General features: G+C 47.4%; 1 protein-coding gene across 1 annotated transcript in view; it reads right to left on the reverse strand.

Moving 5' to 3' along the window:
• Positions 1 to 174: 174 nt before the first annotated feature.
• Positions 175 to 16,064, reverse strand: part of CCDC180 (coiled-coil domain containing 180) — a 54,625-nt gene continuing 38,735 nt past the window's right edge. The window contains exons 26-37 of the mRNA XM_087704678.1: positions 15,467 to 15,660; positions 13,400 to 13,476; positions 11,734 to 11,854; positions 10,303 to 10,386; positions 9,520 to 9,592; positions 8,614 to 8,755; positions 7,265 to 7,425; positions 6,426 to 6,563; positions 4,717 to 4,828; positions 3,650 to 3,755; positions 1,922 to 2,060; positions 175 to 428 (exon numbers count right to left, since the gene is read on the reverse strand). Of these exons, the coding sequence (XP_087560804.1) occupies positions 297 to 428; positions 1,922 to 2,060; positions 3,650 to 3,755; positions 4,717 to 4,828; positions 6,426 to 6,563; positions 7,265 to 7,425; positions 8,614 to 8,755; positions 9,520 to 9,592; positions 10,303 to 10,386; positions 11,734 to 11,854; positions 13,400 to 13,476; positions 15,467 to 15,660 (1,479 nt within the window). The 3' untranslated portion in view covers positions 175 to 296. The remainder of the gene's footprint in view (positions 429 to 1,921; positions 2,061 to 3,649; positions 3,756 to 4,716; positions 4,829 to 6,425; positions 6,564 to 7,264; positions 7,426 to 8,613; positions 8,756 to 9,519; positions 9,593 to 10,302; positions 10,387 to 11,733; positions 11,855 to 13,399; positions 13,477 to 15,466; positions 15,661 to 16,064) is intronic.

Genomic DNA, 16,064 nt, shown 5'->3' on the forward strand with positions numbered 1-16,064 from the left:
AGCTCCGCTGGCGGGACACAACAGTGTCATAATTAAGTATTGCTAACTAGATGCCGGCAGGGGAATTCTGGGAGTTAAAAGTCCACAGGCCTTAAAATCGATAAGTTTGAGAAACGCCGATCATGCATTCTTTCGGAAGGTGTGCAAGATACGCAAAAATAGCAGTGGTTTTTTGTTTTGTTTTTCAGATTAACATTTTACTTTTCCTACAGCTTTGAATAATACGTCTATATCGCACAAACGAGGAAGGGGGGGGAAGGGAAAGGAGACGTGGGTCGCGGGAGATTCAAACTGGTTCACAAGTAGAGCTGTTTGATTTTCTGCACAGACTTCTTCCACCAATGGGCCCAGTGTTGGGTTTTCATGAGGTGAGCCGAGTTTTCCTCCTTGATCCTGGAAAACTCCATCGTGAGCGTTTCCATGAATTTCTGTGTAAGCCGAAGTAGAACATTAAGTATCTGGTTGTGTTTGGCATTTAAAGTGACCAAGAGGTGATTAATAAAAAAAAATACAAAAATGAAGTGAAGAGGCTAATCAAGGAACCTAAGCCCATTCTCACCAGCACTGATAGTAACTGTACATAAACGGAAAGCAAACTCCACTCCTTTCTAGCACTGATGGTGTTACCTAGTTGGGTCATGAAACGCCTGCAAGAAAACCACCCAAGCTCAGGGAGCACCAAGGACCCCACAGTCCTCCTCCTCCTTTAACAGAACAGAATAACAGTTGGAAGGGACCTCGGAGGTCTTCTAGTCCAACCCTCTTGCTTAGGCAGAAAACCCTACACCACTTCAGACAAAGGGTTATCCAGCCTCTTCTTAAAAACGTCCAGTGTTAGAGCATTCACAACTTCTGGAGGCAAGTTGTTCCACTGATTAATTGTTTCCACTGTCAGGAAATTTCTTCTTAATTCTAGGTCTTATTTATTTATTTGTTTTATTAATTAGACTTATATACTGCTTCATAGGGCTTTCAGCCCTCTCTAAGCGGTTTACAAATTTTTTAGCAAATTGAGTCAGCAACTTGCCCCCACAGTCCGGGTCCTCATTTCACCCACCTCGGAAGGATGGAAGGCTGAGTCGACCTTGAGCCGGTGAGATTTGAACTGCTGAACTGCAGATCACAGTCAGCTAAAGTGGCCTGCAGTACTGCACCTTAACCACTGCGCCACCCCGTCTCTTTTAGTTCTTTCTTCCCCGTCTAGCGAGATTTTGCCACGGTTTTTTATATTAGTTGTCCAGAAGTTTTGAATGCTCCAACACTGGAAGTTTTTAAGATGTTGGATAACCCTTTGTTAATTAACAACTGTGAATTCTGCTCATTCACATCCAGCAAAGACTTTCGAGGGAGGATTTACGGTCACAGACCTTATCTGGCTTGGAGAGCTGCCAGGCCGAGATCTGCAGAACTTGGCCAGGAGTCTCGGAGAGTTACGAACCAATGAAGGGAACTAATTGTCTCCTGCAAACTCCACTCCCCTTTCACTCCTCTTTTGTTTCCTCTGGGAGGGGGCATTCACCATCCACCTGTGGCCTTACTCCCAAGTCAACCCCTCTTCTTTAGCTCTTCGTCTGGTTGCTCTATGCATGCACACACTGAGAACAGGCTCCAGCTGTTCTTCTGCCTCACTGATGTCTGACTCTGAAGGCAGCTGATAATTGGCATACGGCTCTGGCCCCTTCTCTGCCGCCAACACAGAGCCCTCATCAGAGCCTTCCCCAGACTCCAGGACTGGCCCATGTTCCTCCCCAACCTCCTCGCTGTCCGAATCTGCCACCAGCTCCAATGGTCACTGGCGGGCCACAACAGGGATGGAAAAGACATTTGCTCATCCCAAAGTTGCTAGCTTTGGACCTAAAGAGTCTCTCTTCCCGCCAAAAACTCTGCCGTTCCAGGAGAACCCGGAAATCCAACTATGTACCGTGTAAACGGCGTCTCTCTCTTCCACCGCAGCGACGTGGCCCAACGTGGTTTTGGCTGTGGTCACGGAGGCCGTTTCTTGGAAGATAACCTGATTCACGAGACTTGGGATGGTGGTTTGTGGGATGCCAGGCCAGGTTCTGCAAAAGGCAAACAAACAGCCCCTCTCCCCCAAAGAGAGGGGGTGGGATGTTCCCGAAGGAATAAATAACAACACTGCCCTTTTAAAACATTTTTTAATCAGAAAAGTGTTGGCTCTGTGCAGAAGCAGATAGGCTAGCAATAGCAATAGCAGTTAGACTTATATACTGCTTCATAGGGCTTTCAGCCCTCTCTAAGCGGTTTACAGAGTCAGCATATCGCCCCCACAGTCTGGGTCTTCATTTCACCCACCTCGGAAGAATGGAAGGCTGAGTCAACCTTGAGCCGGTGAGATTAGAACCGCTGAACTGCAGATAACAGTCAGCTGAAGTGGCCTGCAGTACTGCACCCTAACCACTGCGCCACCTCGGCTCACCCTTGAACTTAAAAATAAAGGGGAATCAGAATATTTTGAAGTCTGGAACAGATTTTATGATTGGTAGACGACAAGGTGACAAGACTGGAACAAACTGTATATATTGTGATTGGACAGAAGGATAGACAATGTATTAAGTAGGCTAATAATGGTTGAGACTAGCTGCATATAATGTGAATGTATGGTCACTTCAAGTTCGCAGTACTGCAATGTTTTAAATGTAAAAATAATAAAAATATATTCAAAAAAAAAAAAGAATTCAGAGGCTTGGCAACTGGCATGTACTTATGACGGATGCAGCGTCCTGCCCGGGGACACATGATCCCCCTTTTTGCGACCGTCTGACGAGCCAAGCCAACTGCACTTAACAACCATGTCACAAATTTAGGAACTGCAATAATTCGCTTCACTGCTGGGGCGAGAAAGGCCGTAACAATGGGGCAAAACTCACTTAATGGCCATCTCGCTTAGCAATGGGAATGTGGGGCTCAATTTGGGTCGTTAAGTTGAGGACTGCCTGTAGGAAGCATCACTTTTGTCAGCTAAGATCTAGGCCCCAGGCTGGGCCCGTCCGAAGCGGAGCTGCCATCCAGGCACAGCAAAGGGGGCAGAGTGTTCTGACTGAGGCTTCCTAAGAGCACAAAGCCGACTCCTCATCCCGATAAAACCTCCTTTTATTTAGGGAATTCCTCTCCAGCAAAGTCCCGGCCAACAGTCTGAATTTACAACCAGACACCTTATCAGATTTGGAGAGCTGCCAGGCCGATATCTTTCAAACTCCACGCTGTAGCAGCAATTACTTAGCAAGAAGTCAGGAATAGATCCTCACTCAAATGAATAGAACTCAATGTCTCCTGCAAACTCCCCTCCCCTTTCGCTCCTCTTTATTCCCTCTGGGAGGGGCCATTCACCGTCCACCTGTGGCTTTACTCCCGAGTCGACCCCTGTTCTTTAGCTGTTCCCTTCCTCTGGCAACTCTGTGCATGCACACACTGGGAACAGGCTCCATCTGTTCTTCTGCCTCACTGATGTCTGACTCCAAAGGCAGCTGATAACTGTCAGACAGCCCTGGCCCCCTCTCTGCCTCCGACACAGAGTCCTCATCCGAGCCTTCCCCAGACTCCAGGACTGGCCCATCTTCCTCCCCAACCTCCTCACTGTCCGAATCTGCCGCCAGCTCCTCTGGCTGGCCACAACACAGAGATACATCACCTGCTGCCCCGTTCGGCCACGAGTTTCCGTTCTTCGACTTCTAAGGAGAGGCCGGCTTTTTTACGACGGATCAGAGTGATGGTTTTCTCTCGGACTTTTTCCGTTTCTGGCGAAAAACACAGACGGGATGAGAAAGAGGCATCGTTTTGATTATCCCCTCGCTGCGATTCAGTCACGTAAACACTAAGTTATTGCAGGGAGTCCTCAACTCGCAACAATTCATTCAGTGCCCGTTAAAGTTACCACGGCACTGGAAAAAAAAACACGATACGGCGGTTTTTCACACCGTCGCACTTTCCCCGAGGTCAGGGGGTCAAAATATAGGTGCTTAGGCACGGGTTTGTATTTATGACAGCTGCAGCGTCCCGTGTGTGTGTGTGTGTGTGTGTGTGTGTGTTACAGAATCCTCTTTTGCGACTTGCGATGGGGAAGCCAGGTTCACTTAACAACCGTGTGACTAAGATGATTCACTTAAGAATAAACGGGCGTAAAATGGGGCAAAACTCGCCCAACAAATTGTCTCCCTTTTCAACAGAAAAAATTGGGCTCAATTGTGGCCGTTAAGGTGAGGACTATCTGTATAAATTCTCCCCCCCCCCTTCTGCAGGTGGGCTAATCACTTGGCAAGAATGCAGGAATGAACTAATGGTCTCCTGCAAACTCCACTCCCCTTTCTCCCCTCTTTTATTTCCTCTGGGAGGGGCCGTTCACCGTCCACCTGTGGCCTTACTCCCAAGTCGACCCTTGTTCTTTAGCTGTTCCCTTCGTCTGTGCACCTGCGCGCACTGGGAACAGGCTCCAGCTGTTCTTCTGCCTCACTGACGTCGAACTCCGAAGGCAGCTGATAACTGGCATATGGCTGGCCCTCTCTCTGCCTCCGACACAGAGCCCTTCTCAGAGCCTTCCCCAGACTCCAGGACTGGCCCATCTTCCTCCCCAACCTCCTCACTATCCAAATCTGCTAAACGATGCTAACAGAACAAGGGGTGTTTTGAGCTCTGCTTTGCTTCTCCAAGCAAAACCTGATGTGTGTCTGAAGGTGAGGGGGCCAACTGGGGATGACTCACTTCCTACTTGCACGTCGTCAATGGTGAGGCTGTTGTCCAGCTCCATCAGGATGGTCTCGGTGCAAGTGGCCAAGGTAGAGACAAACTTCTGGGCGCACTCTGTGACGCACACCTGTGGAGGGGGAGTATCAGGTCACCATCAGGAGGGTGAAGGAGCTGGCACACAAAGAGAGCAGGTACCTAGGAGGGCTCTGGGCTCAGGGACAGGCTCTATCCCAGATTAGAGTCCTTGCTCACTCAAGCAGCCATGATTGGCTTGGGGAGCGGGGGTGGGGTGGGGTGGGTATTTCAGTTCAAATTTGACTGGGTTGAGCCCTTCCTAGAAATGAACCTTTTTGTGGGGTCGTTGATGCTCTCTGAGCTTGGCTGTTTCCTTGCAGGCATTTCATTACCCAAACTAGGTACCATCATCAGCAAGATAAACAGATAGACAGATAGGTAGGTAGGCAAGCAGGCAGGCTAGATGAAAAATATAGATAGATGATAGATAGATAGATAGATAGATAGATAGATAGATAGATAGATAGATAGATAGATAGATAGATAGATAGATAGATAGATAGATAGATAGATAGATAGATAGATAGATAGATAGATAGATAGATAGATGATAGATAGATAGATGAAAAATAGAGATAGACAGGTAGGTGGTAGAATAGATAAAAATAGATAGGTGGAATAGGTAGGTAGGTGGTAGAATAGCGTGACCCGTCAAAACCGCGCTCGACTAAGCCGCGCCCGATTAAACCGCGTCGCTGACGTCATCAACAGGGCGACAACAGCTGGCGCAGAGAAAGAAGGGCGCTTTAAATAGCGCTTTGAAAGCAAGCCGATTCAACTTAAGGTAAGGGTTAGGTTTAGGGTTAGGTTAAAGGTTAGGTTAAGGGTTAGGGTTAGGTTTAGGGTTAGGTTAAGGGTTAGGGTTAGGTTTAGGGTTAGGTTAAGGGTGAGGATTAGGTTTAGGGTTAGGTTAAGGGTTAGGTTTAGGGTTAGGTTAAGGGTTAGGTTTAGGGTTAGGTTTAGGGGGGTTAGGTTTAGGTGTTAATTTTAGGTTTAGGGTTTACAGCGTGCTTCTCTCTCCGCACTGTTGTCGCCCTGTTGATGACATCAGCGGCGTGGCTTAGTCGGGCGCGGTTTACTCGGGCGCGGTTTTGTGGTGGAACTGTAGAATAGATAAAAATAGAGAGAGAAAGAGAGATAGATGAAAAATAGATAGGTAGGTAGGTAGGCAGGAAGATAGGTAGGTATAATAGATAAAAATAGAGAGAGAGAGATGACAGGTAGGTAGGTAGAAGAAAAATAGAGAGATAGATGGATGGATGGATGGATGGATTGATGAGTGACAGACAGACATAGATGGATGGATGGATGGATGGATGGATGGATGGATGGATGGATGGATGGACGGACGGACGGATACTGTAGAGTCTTTTCTGCTTCAAGTTTGTTTTCCTTGCAGATGTTTCATTACCCAACTAGGTAATGACATCCGTGCTAGAAGAGAGTGAGATGTGTGGAGAAGGAAGGGGGAGGAGAGGAGGAGAACAACGATGACAACTGTGGGGGTCCTTTAAGCTCTCTGAGCTTGGTTGTTTCCTTGCAGCCGTTTCATTGGCCGATGGGTAACGTCCTCAGTGCTACCTGTCTTCCTACCAACCCCTGATAAATGGGGGGAGGGCGGGGCTCTGAGAAGAGGAAAGAAAAGATACCTCCAGCCTCTTGGTGCAGATGAGGATGCTCTCCACTTGCTCGGCCTGCCTTTTCTCTTCCTTCTGGCACAGGGCTTCCAGCACCGGGATATTATCCGGGTGGCCCAAACTGGTGTGCAACTGGGCCATGTTTTTGTCCTTGAATGGAAAGGGCAAAGCTCGCTTGGATGGCCAGCACATTCCCCCCCCCAACAACAACAACCCTGTAGGGTGGGTTGGGCTGAGAGAGAGAGACGGACTGGCCCAAAGTCACCCAGCCGGCTTTCATGACTAGAACTCACCATCACCTGGTGATTGACTAGAACTCTCCATCTCCTAGTGATTGGCTCAAAGTCACCCAGCCGGTTTTCGTACATACTAGAATTTACCGTCTCCTGGTGATTGGCCCAAACTCACCCAGCTGGCTTTCGTACATACTAGAACTCACCGTCTCCTGGTGATTGGCCCACTCACCCAGCTGGCTTTCGTGTGTACTAGAACTCACTGCTTCCTGGTGATTGGCCCAAAGTCACCCAGCTGGCTTTGCTACGTACTAGAGTTCACTGTTACCGGGTGATTGGCTCAGCGTCACCCAGACAGCTTTCATAGCTAAGGGCAGGACTAGAATTCACTGTTTCCTGGCGATTGGCCCAGAATCACCCAACCAGCTCTCTTGCTTAAGGTGGGACTAGAACTCACCGTCTCCTGGTTTCTAGCCTGGGCCTTCACCACTAGACCAGACTGGCTCCTTGGGGCCAGTAGTGGAAAAGATGGTAGCCAAAGGACAATTTTGGGGTTTTTTTTAAATCAGGAGGAAAGAAGGAGGTTCAAATATTTCAGGGGGCTCTAAAACAACTTACTTTTATAGCGGTCCATTTCTTCAGCTGGTCCTGCAGGTGACCCCGGATCTGTTCGGTGGATTCGGCGAGGAGCTGCTCGTGATCCTTTAGAATTCTGCCGATGGCCAGACGGATGACCTGAGGAAGCTCTTCCTCGAAAGTCTTCAGCTGGGCCCGGAACTCTGGAGAAGTATTGATGTATTTATGAATTACACAAAATAATTAATCAGCGTCCATAATATGTACATTTAACACAGAGAGGTATATGGACGGAGGGAAAACAACAGGAAGAAAGTTGCTTAAAAAGAAAATAAACCTGTCCAGAATGACTGCTGGACAGAGACTGTCGTCTGTCTGTCTGTCTGTCTGTCTACCTATCTATTTATCTATCTCCTATCTCTCTCTCTCCCTCCATCCCCTCTCCATCCCCTCTCCAAGGTCCCTTTGAACTGTTATTCTGTTTATATGTCTGTCTGTCTGTCCGTCCGTCCGTCTGTCCCTCCCTCCCTCCCTCCCTCCCTCCCTCCATCTATTATCTCTTTATTATAGCAATATCAGTTAGACTTATATACCGCTTCATAGGGCTTTCAGCCCTCTCTAAGAGGTTTACAGTCAGCATATCGCCCCCACAGTCTGGGTCCTCATTTCACCCACCTTGGAAGGATGGAAGGCTGAGTCAACCTTGAGCAGGTGAGATTTGAACCGCCGAACTGCAGATAGCAGTCAGCTGAAGTGGCCTGCAGTACTGCACTCTAACCACTGTCCATCTCCCTAGCTGTATCTATCCATCCATCCATCTCCATCTCTCTCTCTCTCTCTCTCTCTATCATCTATCTATCTCTATTATCTCTATTGATATCCATCCATCCATCCATCCATCATCTATCATCTATCTATCTATCTATCTATCCATCCATCCATCCATCCATCCATCCATCCATCCATCCATCCATCCATCCATCTATTATCTATTATCTATCTATCTATCTATCTATCTATCTATCTATCTATCTATCTATCTATCTATCTATCTATCTATCTATCTCTATTATCTCTATTGATATCTATCCATCTCCCTATCTATCTATCTATCTATCTATCTATCTATCTATCTATCTATCTATCTATCTATCTATCTATCTATCCATCCATCCATCCATCCATCCATCCATCCATCCATCCATCCATCCATCAGCTCTCTCTTTCCGTCCATCCATCCATCCATCCATCCATCCATCCATCCATCCATCATCTCTCTCTCTCTCTCTCTCTCTCTCTCTCTCTGCCTCCACCAAATTTATATGGAATCCATGTCACAATCATGTGACTCTGGGCAGCTAAATTTCCCCTTATGGAAAATGCAGCCTTACCAGAGATGCAAGCAATGTGGTACTCGTCGGATTGGAAAAGATAGGTCAGCATCTTCTGACCCAGGGCATCAATGCACAGGTCGTAGGTTTCTTGGAGGCATTCCGGCTTCGTAATCTGATGCTTGTCCTTTTTGTAGAACTCCTTTTAGGAAAATAAGAAGTGGGAAGCAGGGAGAAAACCCAGGGAGAGCATCGGGTTAGAGTCTAACCGTTAGACAAAGTCTGCTTTTCGGTTGCTCATGAAGTACCAAAGGACTGCAAAAGGAATCAAATGGATTTGCGTCACACCATTATTATGTTTAGAAATAACGAGAGAGAGAGAGAGAGAGAGAGAGAGAGAGAGAGAGAGAGGGAGGGAGGGAGGGAGGGAGGGAGAGAGACACAGAGAGAGACACACACACTGTATTTTTTGGAGTATAAGACGCACCAAGGTTTTGAAGAGGCAAATTGGGGAAAAAAAGTTTTTACGCTCTGCAAACCTCCCCAAAACAGCCCGTTTTTTTGTGAAAATGGGCCCGTTTTTCCCCAACCCCCCCCAAAGGGCGTGAATAGCCCTTAGGAAGTTTGTAGAGTGTTTGGGGGGGGGGGGCAAAACAAGCAAAAAATAAAATTGCATGAATAGCCTTTAGGAGACTTATAGAGTACTCCTGGGGGCCGTGGGGGAGCAAAATTGAGCAAATAACGGCCCATTTTTCACTCATTTCTGCCCTTCCCAGCCCCCAGGAGCACTTTGAAAGCCTCCTAAAGGCTCTGCAAGACCATTTTGGTGAAGGGGGCGGGGTTTTGGGAGGCAAAAATGCTGTATTCGGTGTATAAGACGCACCCAGATTTTCAGCCTCTTTTTTTGAGGGGAAAAGGTCCGTCTTATACTCCAAAAAATATGGTATATTTAATTTAAGCTCCTACCTCAGCAACGTTCATGATGTTGTCAAAATTATCCCACAGGATACTGAAGATGATGCCGGTGAAGTAATCGGCCCTAGAAAAACACATTTAAAATGAGGCATTACTTCACCATCATATTATCACTTTTTTTTTGAAAAAGTGCCAAAATAAGAAAACTTAAAAGAGTAGATTTAAAAAATTTTTTTTTAGAAAAATGACAGGCTTGTCAAATGCAAAATTATTCTCTCTCTCTTTTTTTTTTTAAAAGCATTCACGGCTAAGTAGCTTTATGGGATTAGGAGGGACGCTTTGATTTTTCATATCGCTTGGTATCTGCTGTGTTTGGAAGCTGCAGATCACAGGCTGGGACAGTATTGGTAAAGGGTCCCCTTGCATATGAGTGCCAGTCGTTCCCCACTCTAGGGGGCGCTGCTCATCTCCGTTTCAAAGCCGAAGAGCCAGCACTGTCCAAAGAAATCTCCGTGGTCATGTGGCCGGCATGACTCAACGCCCGAAGGTGCACGGAACGCTGTTCTCTTCCCACCAAAGGTGGTTCCTATTTTTCTACTTGCATTTTTTACCTGCTTCCGAACTGCTAGGTTGGCAGAAGCTGGGACAAGTCAGGGGAGCTCACTCCGTTACACGGCGCTGGGGATTCGAACTGCCAAACTGCCAACCTTTCTGATCGACAAGCTCAGCGCCTTAGCCACCGAGCCACCCCAATAACGTGGAACATTTAAAAAGTCAATTAACTCAGATAAACTCCAGGTCTGTGGAGTCTGGAAAGTAATAATCTGGACTCACTCTCCCTCTTTTGGCTGGCCTCCGAAAATCAGCAACTTCCTGTCGGCTTTCGTAAGTCGGGTGTATTTTTGGATGGAGTTCCCACTGCATTGCAAAGAAGACATCTTAACAACGGCTCTGCCAACCTGTCAGCACAGCAACTCTTTAACCCAGGAGCGCATTAATTTTATCAATGCCAACAGGAGCAATGAACTTTGGAAATAAAAATAACACTGCGGTCTGACCTAAGCACAGTACACAAAATTGTCTGCTACAACGTCCTACCTGTCAACGACTACTTCAGCTTCAACCTCAATAACACATGGGCAAACAATCGATACAAACTCAAGGTAGGCCGCTTCAAACTCGATTGCAGAAAATATGACTTCAGCAACAGAGCGGTCAACACCTGGAATGCTCTACCTGACTCCCTTGTAACATCGGGATGGATGGATGGATGGATGGATAGATAGATAAATAAAGATATAGATAGATAGATAGATAGATAGATAGATAGATAGATAGATATAGATGATAGATAGATAAGAGATAGATAGATAGGAGAGATAGATAAGAGATAGATAGATAGATAGATAGATAGATAGATAGATAGATAGATAGATAGATAGATAGATAGATAGATAGATAGATAGATGGATGGATGTATAGTTAGGTATAGATAGATAGATCGATAGAGAGAGATAAGATACATAGATAAGAGATAGATAAGATAAAATATAGATAGGTAGATAGATAAGATATAGATAGATAGATAGATAGATAGATAAATAGATAGATAGATAGATAGATAGATAGATAGATAGATAGATAGATAGATATAGATGATAGATAGATAAGAGATAGATAGATAGGAGAGATAGATAAGAGATAGATAGATAAGAGATAGATAGATAGATAGATAGATAAGATAAGATACAGATAGATAGATAGATAGATAGATAGATAGATAGATAGATAGATAGATAGATAGATAGATAGATAGATAGGATAGGATAGGATAGGATAGGATAGGATAGGATAGGATAGGATAATGGACATATGGATGGACAGGCAATAGAGGGCTGGAAGGGACTCCAGAGGTCTTCTAGTCCAACTTCCTGCTCAAGCCAGTCCTTATACTATACCATCCCAGTCAAATTGTGGTCCAGTCTCCTCTTGAAAGCCTCCAGTGATGAAGCACCCACAACCTCTGGAGGGGAGCCATCCCACAGATGAATTGTTCTCATTTTAAGGAAATTTCTCCTTAATTCTAGGCTCTCCAACAAGCTTCCATCCGTTGCTTCTTGTCCTGCCCTCTGATGCCCTAGACTAGCGAGTAAGTCCAACCTCTTTTCTCTGTGACAGCCCCACCAGTACTGTCCCTCCCCCCTAGTCCTTCTCTTTGCTAGATTAGACACGCCTAGTTTACGTCCTTCAAGCAGGGATCCTTACCTTCCTGATAATTTGGTAATGGAACTCGATTTCTTGGCCAGCAGGTAGGCTGCTCCCAAGGAAAGGCTCTCGCGATGACCTCCCGCAGTAAACAAGGGCTGTAGAGCTTGGTTGGGAAATTCTGAAATAATAAGAGAGGAGAAGATGGAACTAAGCAAGGGATCGGCAAAGGAAGCACCAATGCGAGAAGCGACGGCGGAGGATTTCCAGATGACCCAACCGAGAAGTCGCTTTCTCCGAAATGCCCTTCTGGCCACGTTCGCCTTGCCCCCGTTCTTTCCAACCGTGGGCTTCTCTATTTAACATTCAAGGTTTCCTCTTGGGGGCCACGCCGGCGTGGCGGCTGGAAACTGAATTTTCAGCCCATGTCAGGTTTGCCGCCATCTTTTCTTTCGGATCGTTAGCCTGCCACACTTTCTATTTGTCTACTATGCATTTTCTAATGTGGGAAAATGGGATTGTATGGAGTTAGATGTTATGTAGCCATAACAACATTCCTTTCTAGAAAGTCAAGGTCATCCTTTGTCTTTGCACCTCTGCACCTGACCGGAACGGGATGGGTGGAAGCTGCCAGCGTGGCAGTGGGAGATTGGACCATGTGACGGGCTTGTGGGTGTGGGGGCAAGATCGTGAACTTTCAACTGCGTGGGGAAAACTGGGAAGCTTTCAGATTCGGGTTTTCCCAGATGTGCCAACGTGGCTCTCTTAATAAATTGGAACTTTGAGGAATGCTTTCCCTCGGACTCTGATTTAATTTTGGATGCTATTTGGAACCCTGTCTGTCAAGTCAGAGGTTCCCTGCCTTTAAAAAGGTTTTCCTATGGCCAGCAGGGTCCTACTCCAGGGGAGGTGCTCATCTCCGTTTCATGGCCAAGGGAGCCAGCGTTGTCCAAAGAAGTTTCCGTGGTCATATGGCCGGCATGACTATATGCCGAGGTGCAGGGAATGCTATTACTTTCCCACCGAAGTGGTTCCTATTTATCTACTCGCATTTGCCTGCTTTTGAACTGCTAGAAGCTGAGGCCGGATTATAGGCAGTTTAACAGAGTTGGAAGAGATCTTGTAGGTCATCTAGTGCAACCCCACACCCAAGCAGGAGACCCTGCATCATTTCTGACAGATGGCAGTCCAGTCTCTTCTTGAAAGCTTCCAGGGATGAAACTCCCACAACTTCCAAAGGCAACTTCTGTTCCATGGGTTGATTGTTCTCACTGTCAGGAAATTCCTCCATATTTCCAGATTGAATCTCTCCTTGGTCAGTTTCCACCCATTATTCCTTGTCTGGCCTTCGGGGGCTTTGGGAAATAGCTTAATCCCCCTCCTCACTGTGGCAATATTGGAAGGCTGCTATCCTGTCTCCCCTGGTCCTTCTCTTCACTAGACTAGCCATGCCTGGTTCCTGCATTGTGTGTTTTAGCCTCCAGTCCCCTAATCACCCTGGTTGCTCTTCTCTGCACTTTTTCTAGAGTCTCAACCACTTTTTTATAGTGTGGTGACCAAAACTGGATGCAGTACTCTAGGTGTGGCTTTATAGATTAGGAACGGGAGCTCCCACCATCACATGGCGCTGGGGTTTCGAACTGCCAAATCTTCTGGTCAACAAAGCTAGCACCTTAACGGCTAAGCCGCCCCCTCCTTAGCCTGGATCAAAAGTGCTGTTCCTCACCACCTCGGTCTGTCCCAGGCAATCCGGCCACATCCCTTTCGTGCTGAGCCTCTAACATCTTTTTCCCACGCACATACCTGGATTGAAGGGAAGAGAGAAAAACGTCAGCGCTCCCAAAATCAGCCCCCCCGGAAGTGTTGAATGAGGCAGAGAGGCAGAATGCCCCACTTAGGGTAAGGTAACCTTTCATTTTACTGGTCAACAAACTGAAGACAATGGGCTGGAGAAGTCGTCGTGTTGGCTGCCTTGTGCTTTAGAGCCCACTGACTTGGATATGGAGATAGTCCTCGACCTACAGCCAACATTGAGCCCAAGATTTCTGTTGCTAAGCGAGACAGTTGTCAAATGACTTTCGACCCAAAAGCCACAGTTCTTAAGCAAATAGCTGCAGTTGCTCATTAGTTCATTATGAGCCACAGTGGCGCAGTGGTTAGAGTGCAGTACTGCAGGCTACTTCTGCTGACTGCCTGCAATTTGGCAGTTCAAATCCCACCAGGCTCAAGGCTGACTCAGCCTTCCGTCCTCCCGAGGTTGGTAAGATGAGGACCCAGATTGTTGGGGGTGAAAGGCTGACTCTGTAAACTGCTTAGAGAGGGCTGTGAAGCACTGAGAAATGGAATATAAGTCTAAGCGCTATTGTTATCTTCCTTCCTCCCTCCCTCTTAGAATGCAGTATTGCATGCTAATTATGCCCACTGACAGGAGTTCAATCCTGACCGGCTCAAGATTGAGTCAGCTTTCAATCCTTCCGAGGTGGGTAAATATGAGGACCCAGATTCTTTTTTTTTTGGGGGGGGGGGGCAAGAGGTTGACAAGAGTGGGGAGGGTATGAGAATTTTGCAGTATCCTTCCCCTGGAGTGGGGAGGGAATGGAGATTTTGCAGTATCCTTCCCCTGGAGTGGGATGGGAATGGGGATTTTGCAGTATCCTTCCCCTGGAGTGGGGAGGGAATGGGGATTTTACAGTATCCTTCCCTGGAGTGGGATGGGAATGGGGATTTTACAGTATCCTTCCTCTGGAGTGGGGAGGGAATGGGGATTTTACAGTATCCTTCCTCTAGAGTGGGGATTTTACAGTATCCTTCCCCTGGAGTGGGGAGGGAATGGGGATTTTACAGTATCCTTCTCCTGGAGTGGGATGGGAATGGGGATTTTGCAGTATCCTTCCCCTGGAGTGAGGAGGGAATGGGGATTTTACAGTATCCTTCCCCTGGAGTGGGATGGGAATGGGGATTTTGCAGTATCCTTCCTCTGGAGTGGGGAGGGAATGGGGATTTTGCAGTATCCTTCCCATGGAGTGGGGTGGGAATGGGGATTTTACAGTATCCTTCCCCTGGAGTGGGGTGGGAATGGGGATTTTACAGTATCCTTCCTCTGGAGTGGGGTGGGAATGGGGATTTTACAGTATCCTTCCCCTGGAGTGGGGTGGGAATGGGGATTTTACAGTATCCTTCCTCTGGAGTGGGGTGGGAATGGGGATTTTACAGCATCCTTCCCCTGGAGTGGGGAGGGAATGGGGATTTTGCAGTATCCTTCCCCTGGAGTGGGGTGGGAATGGGGATTTTGCAGTATCCTTCCCCTGGAGTGGGATGGGAATGGGGATTTCACAGTATCCTTCCTCTGGAGTGGGGAGGGAATGGGGATTTTACAGTATCCTTCCTCTGGAGTGGGGATTTTACAGTATCCTTCCCCTGGAGTGGGATGGGAATGGGGATTTTACAGTATCCTTCCCCTGGAGTGGGATGGGAATGGGGATTTTACAGTATCCTTCCTCTGGAGTGGGGAGGGAATGGGGATTTTACAGTATCCTTCCTCTGGAGTGGGGTGGGAATGGGGATTTTGCAGTATCCTTCCCCTGGAGTGGGGAGGGAATGGGGATTTTACAGTATCCTTCCCCTGGAGTGGGGAGGGAATGGGGATTTTGCAGTATCCTTCCCCTGGAGTGGGGAGGGAATGGGGATTTTGCAGTATCCTTCCCCTGCCACTCCCACCAAGCCATGCCCACAGACCCCGTAGTATAAAAAATTGAATTTCACCACTGCCCCGAGGCGTTCCTTGGATGCTCACCCGGTGAGGTTTCGGATCAGGTGGAAGGAGGCGTCGTCGAAGGCCGGTTTCCCCATCCTGCTTGGGTTGAGGACGGGCGTATACTCCATGCCCATCACGGTGACCTTGCTCTCCGGGAGGGACATATCCGATGGGGCGGTGCTTACCAAGGAGTCTTGAAGGAAGACGACCGGCAATGAAGCAATGTCTGGTTCCTAAGAGATGAGAATGTAGGAGCAACAAGGCCAGAACGCATTGAGGTAGTCCTTGGCTTTCGACCGCAACTGAGCCCAGCCATTTCTGTTGTTACGCGAGACATTGGTTCAGTGAGCTTAGCCCCATTTTACGACCTTTCTTGCCACCGTCATTAAGTGAATCCCGTGCAGCATCCCTGCGGTCATGTGCATAAAATTCAAACGCTCAGCAACGGGCTCATATTTATGACGGTGGCAGAGTCCTGGGGGTCGTGTGTCCCCTTTTGCGACCTTCCGACGAGGAAAATCAACGGGGAAGCCGGAATTCAGTTTAACCGTGCGACTAATTTAACAACGGCACCGATTCACTTAACAATGGTATAAAATGGAGCAAAAGTCACTTAACTAATGTTTTTTTCACTTAG

This window comes from Thamnophis sirtalis, unplaced genomic scaffold (assembly GCF_051295495.1).
Source record: "Thamnophis sirtalis isolate CommonGarterSnake01/CBP01778 unplaced genomic scaffold, rThaSir2_p1.2 scaffold_2, whole genome shotgun sequence".
Lineage (NCBI taxonomy): Eukaryota > Metazoa > Chordata > Lepidosauria > Squamata > Natricidae > Thamnophis > Thamnophis sirtalis.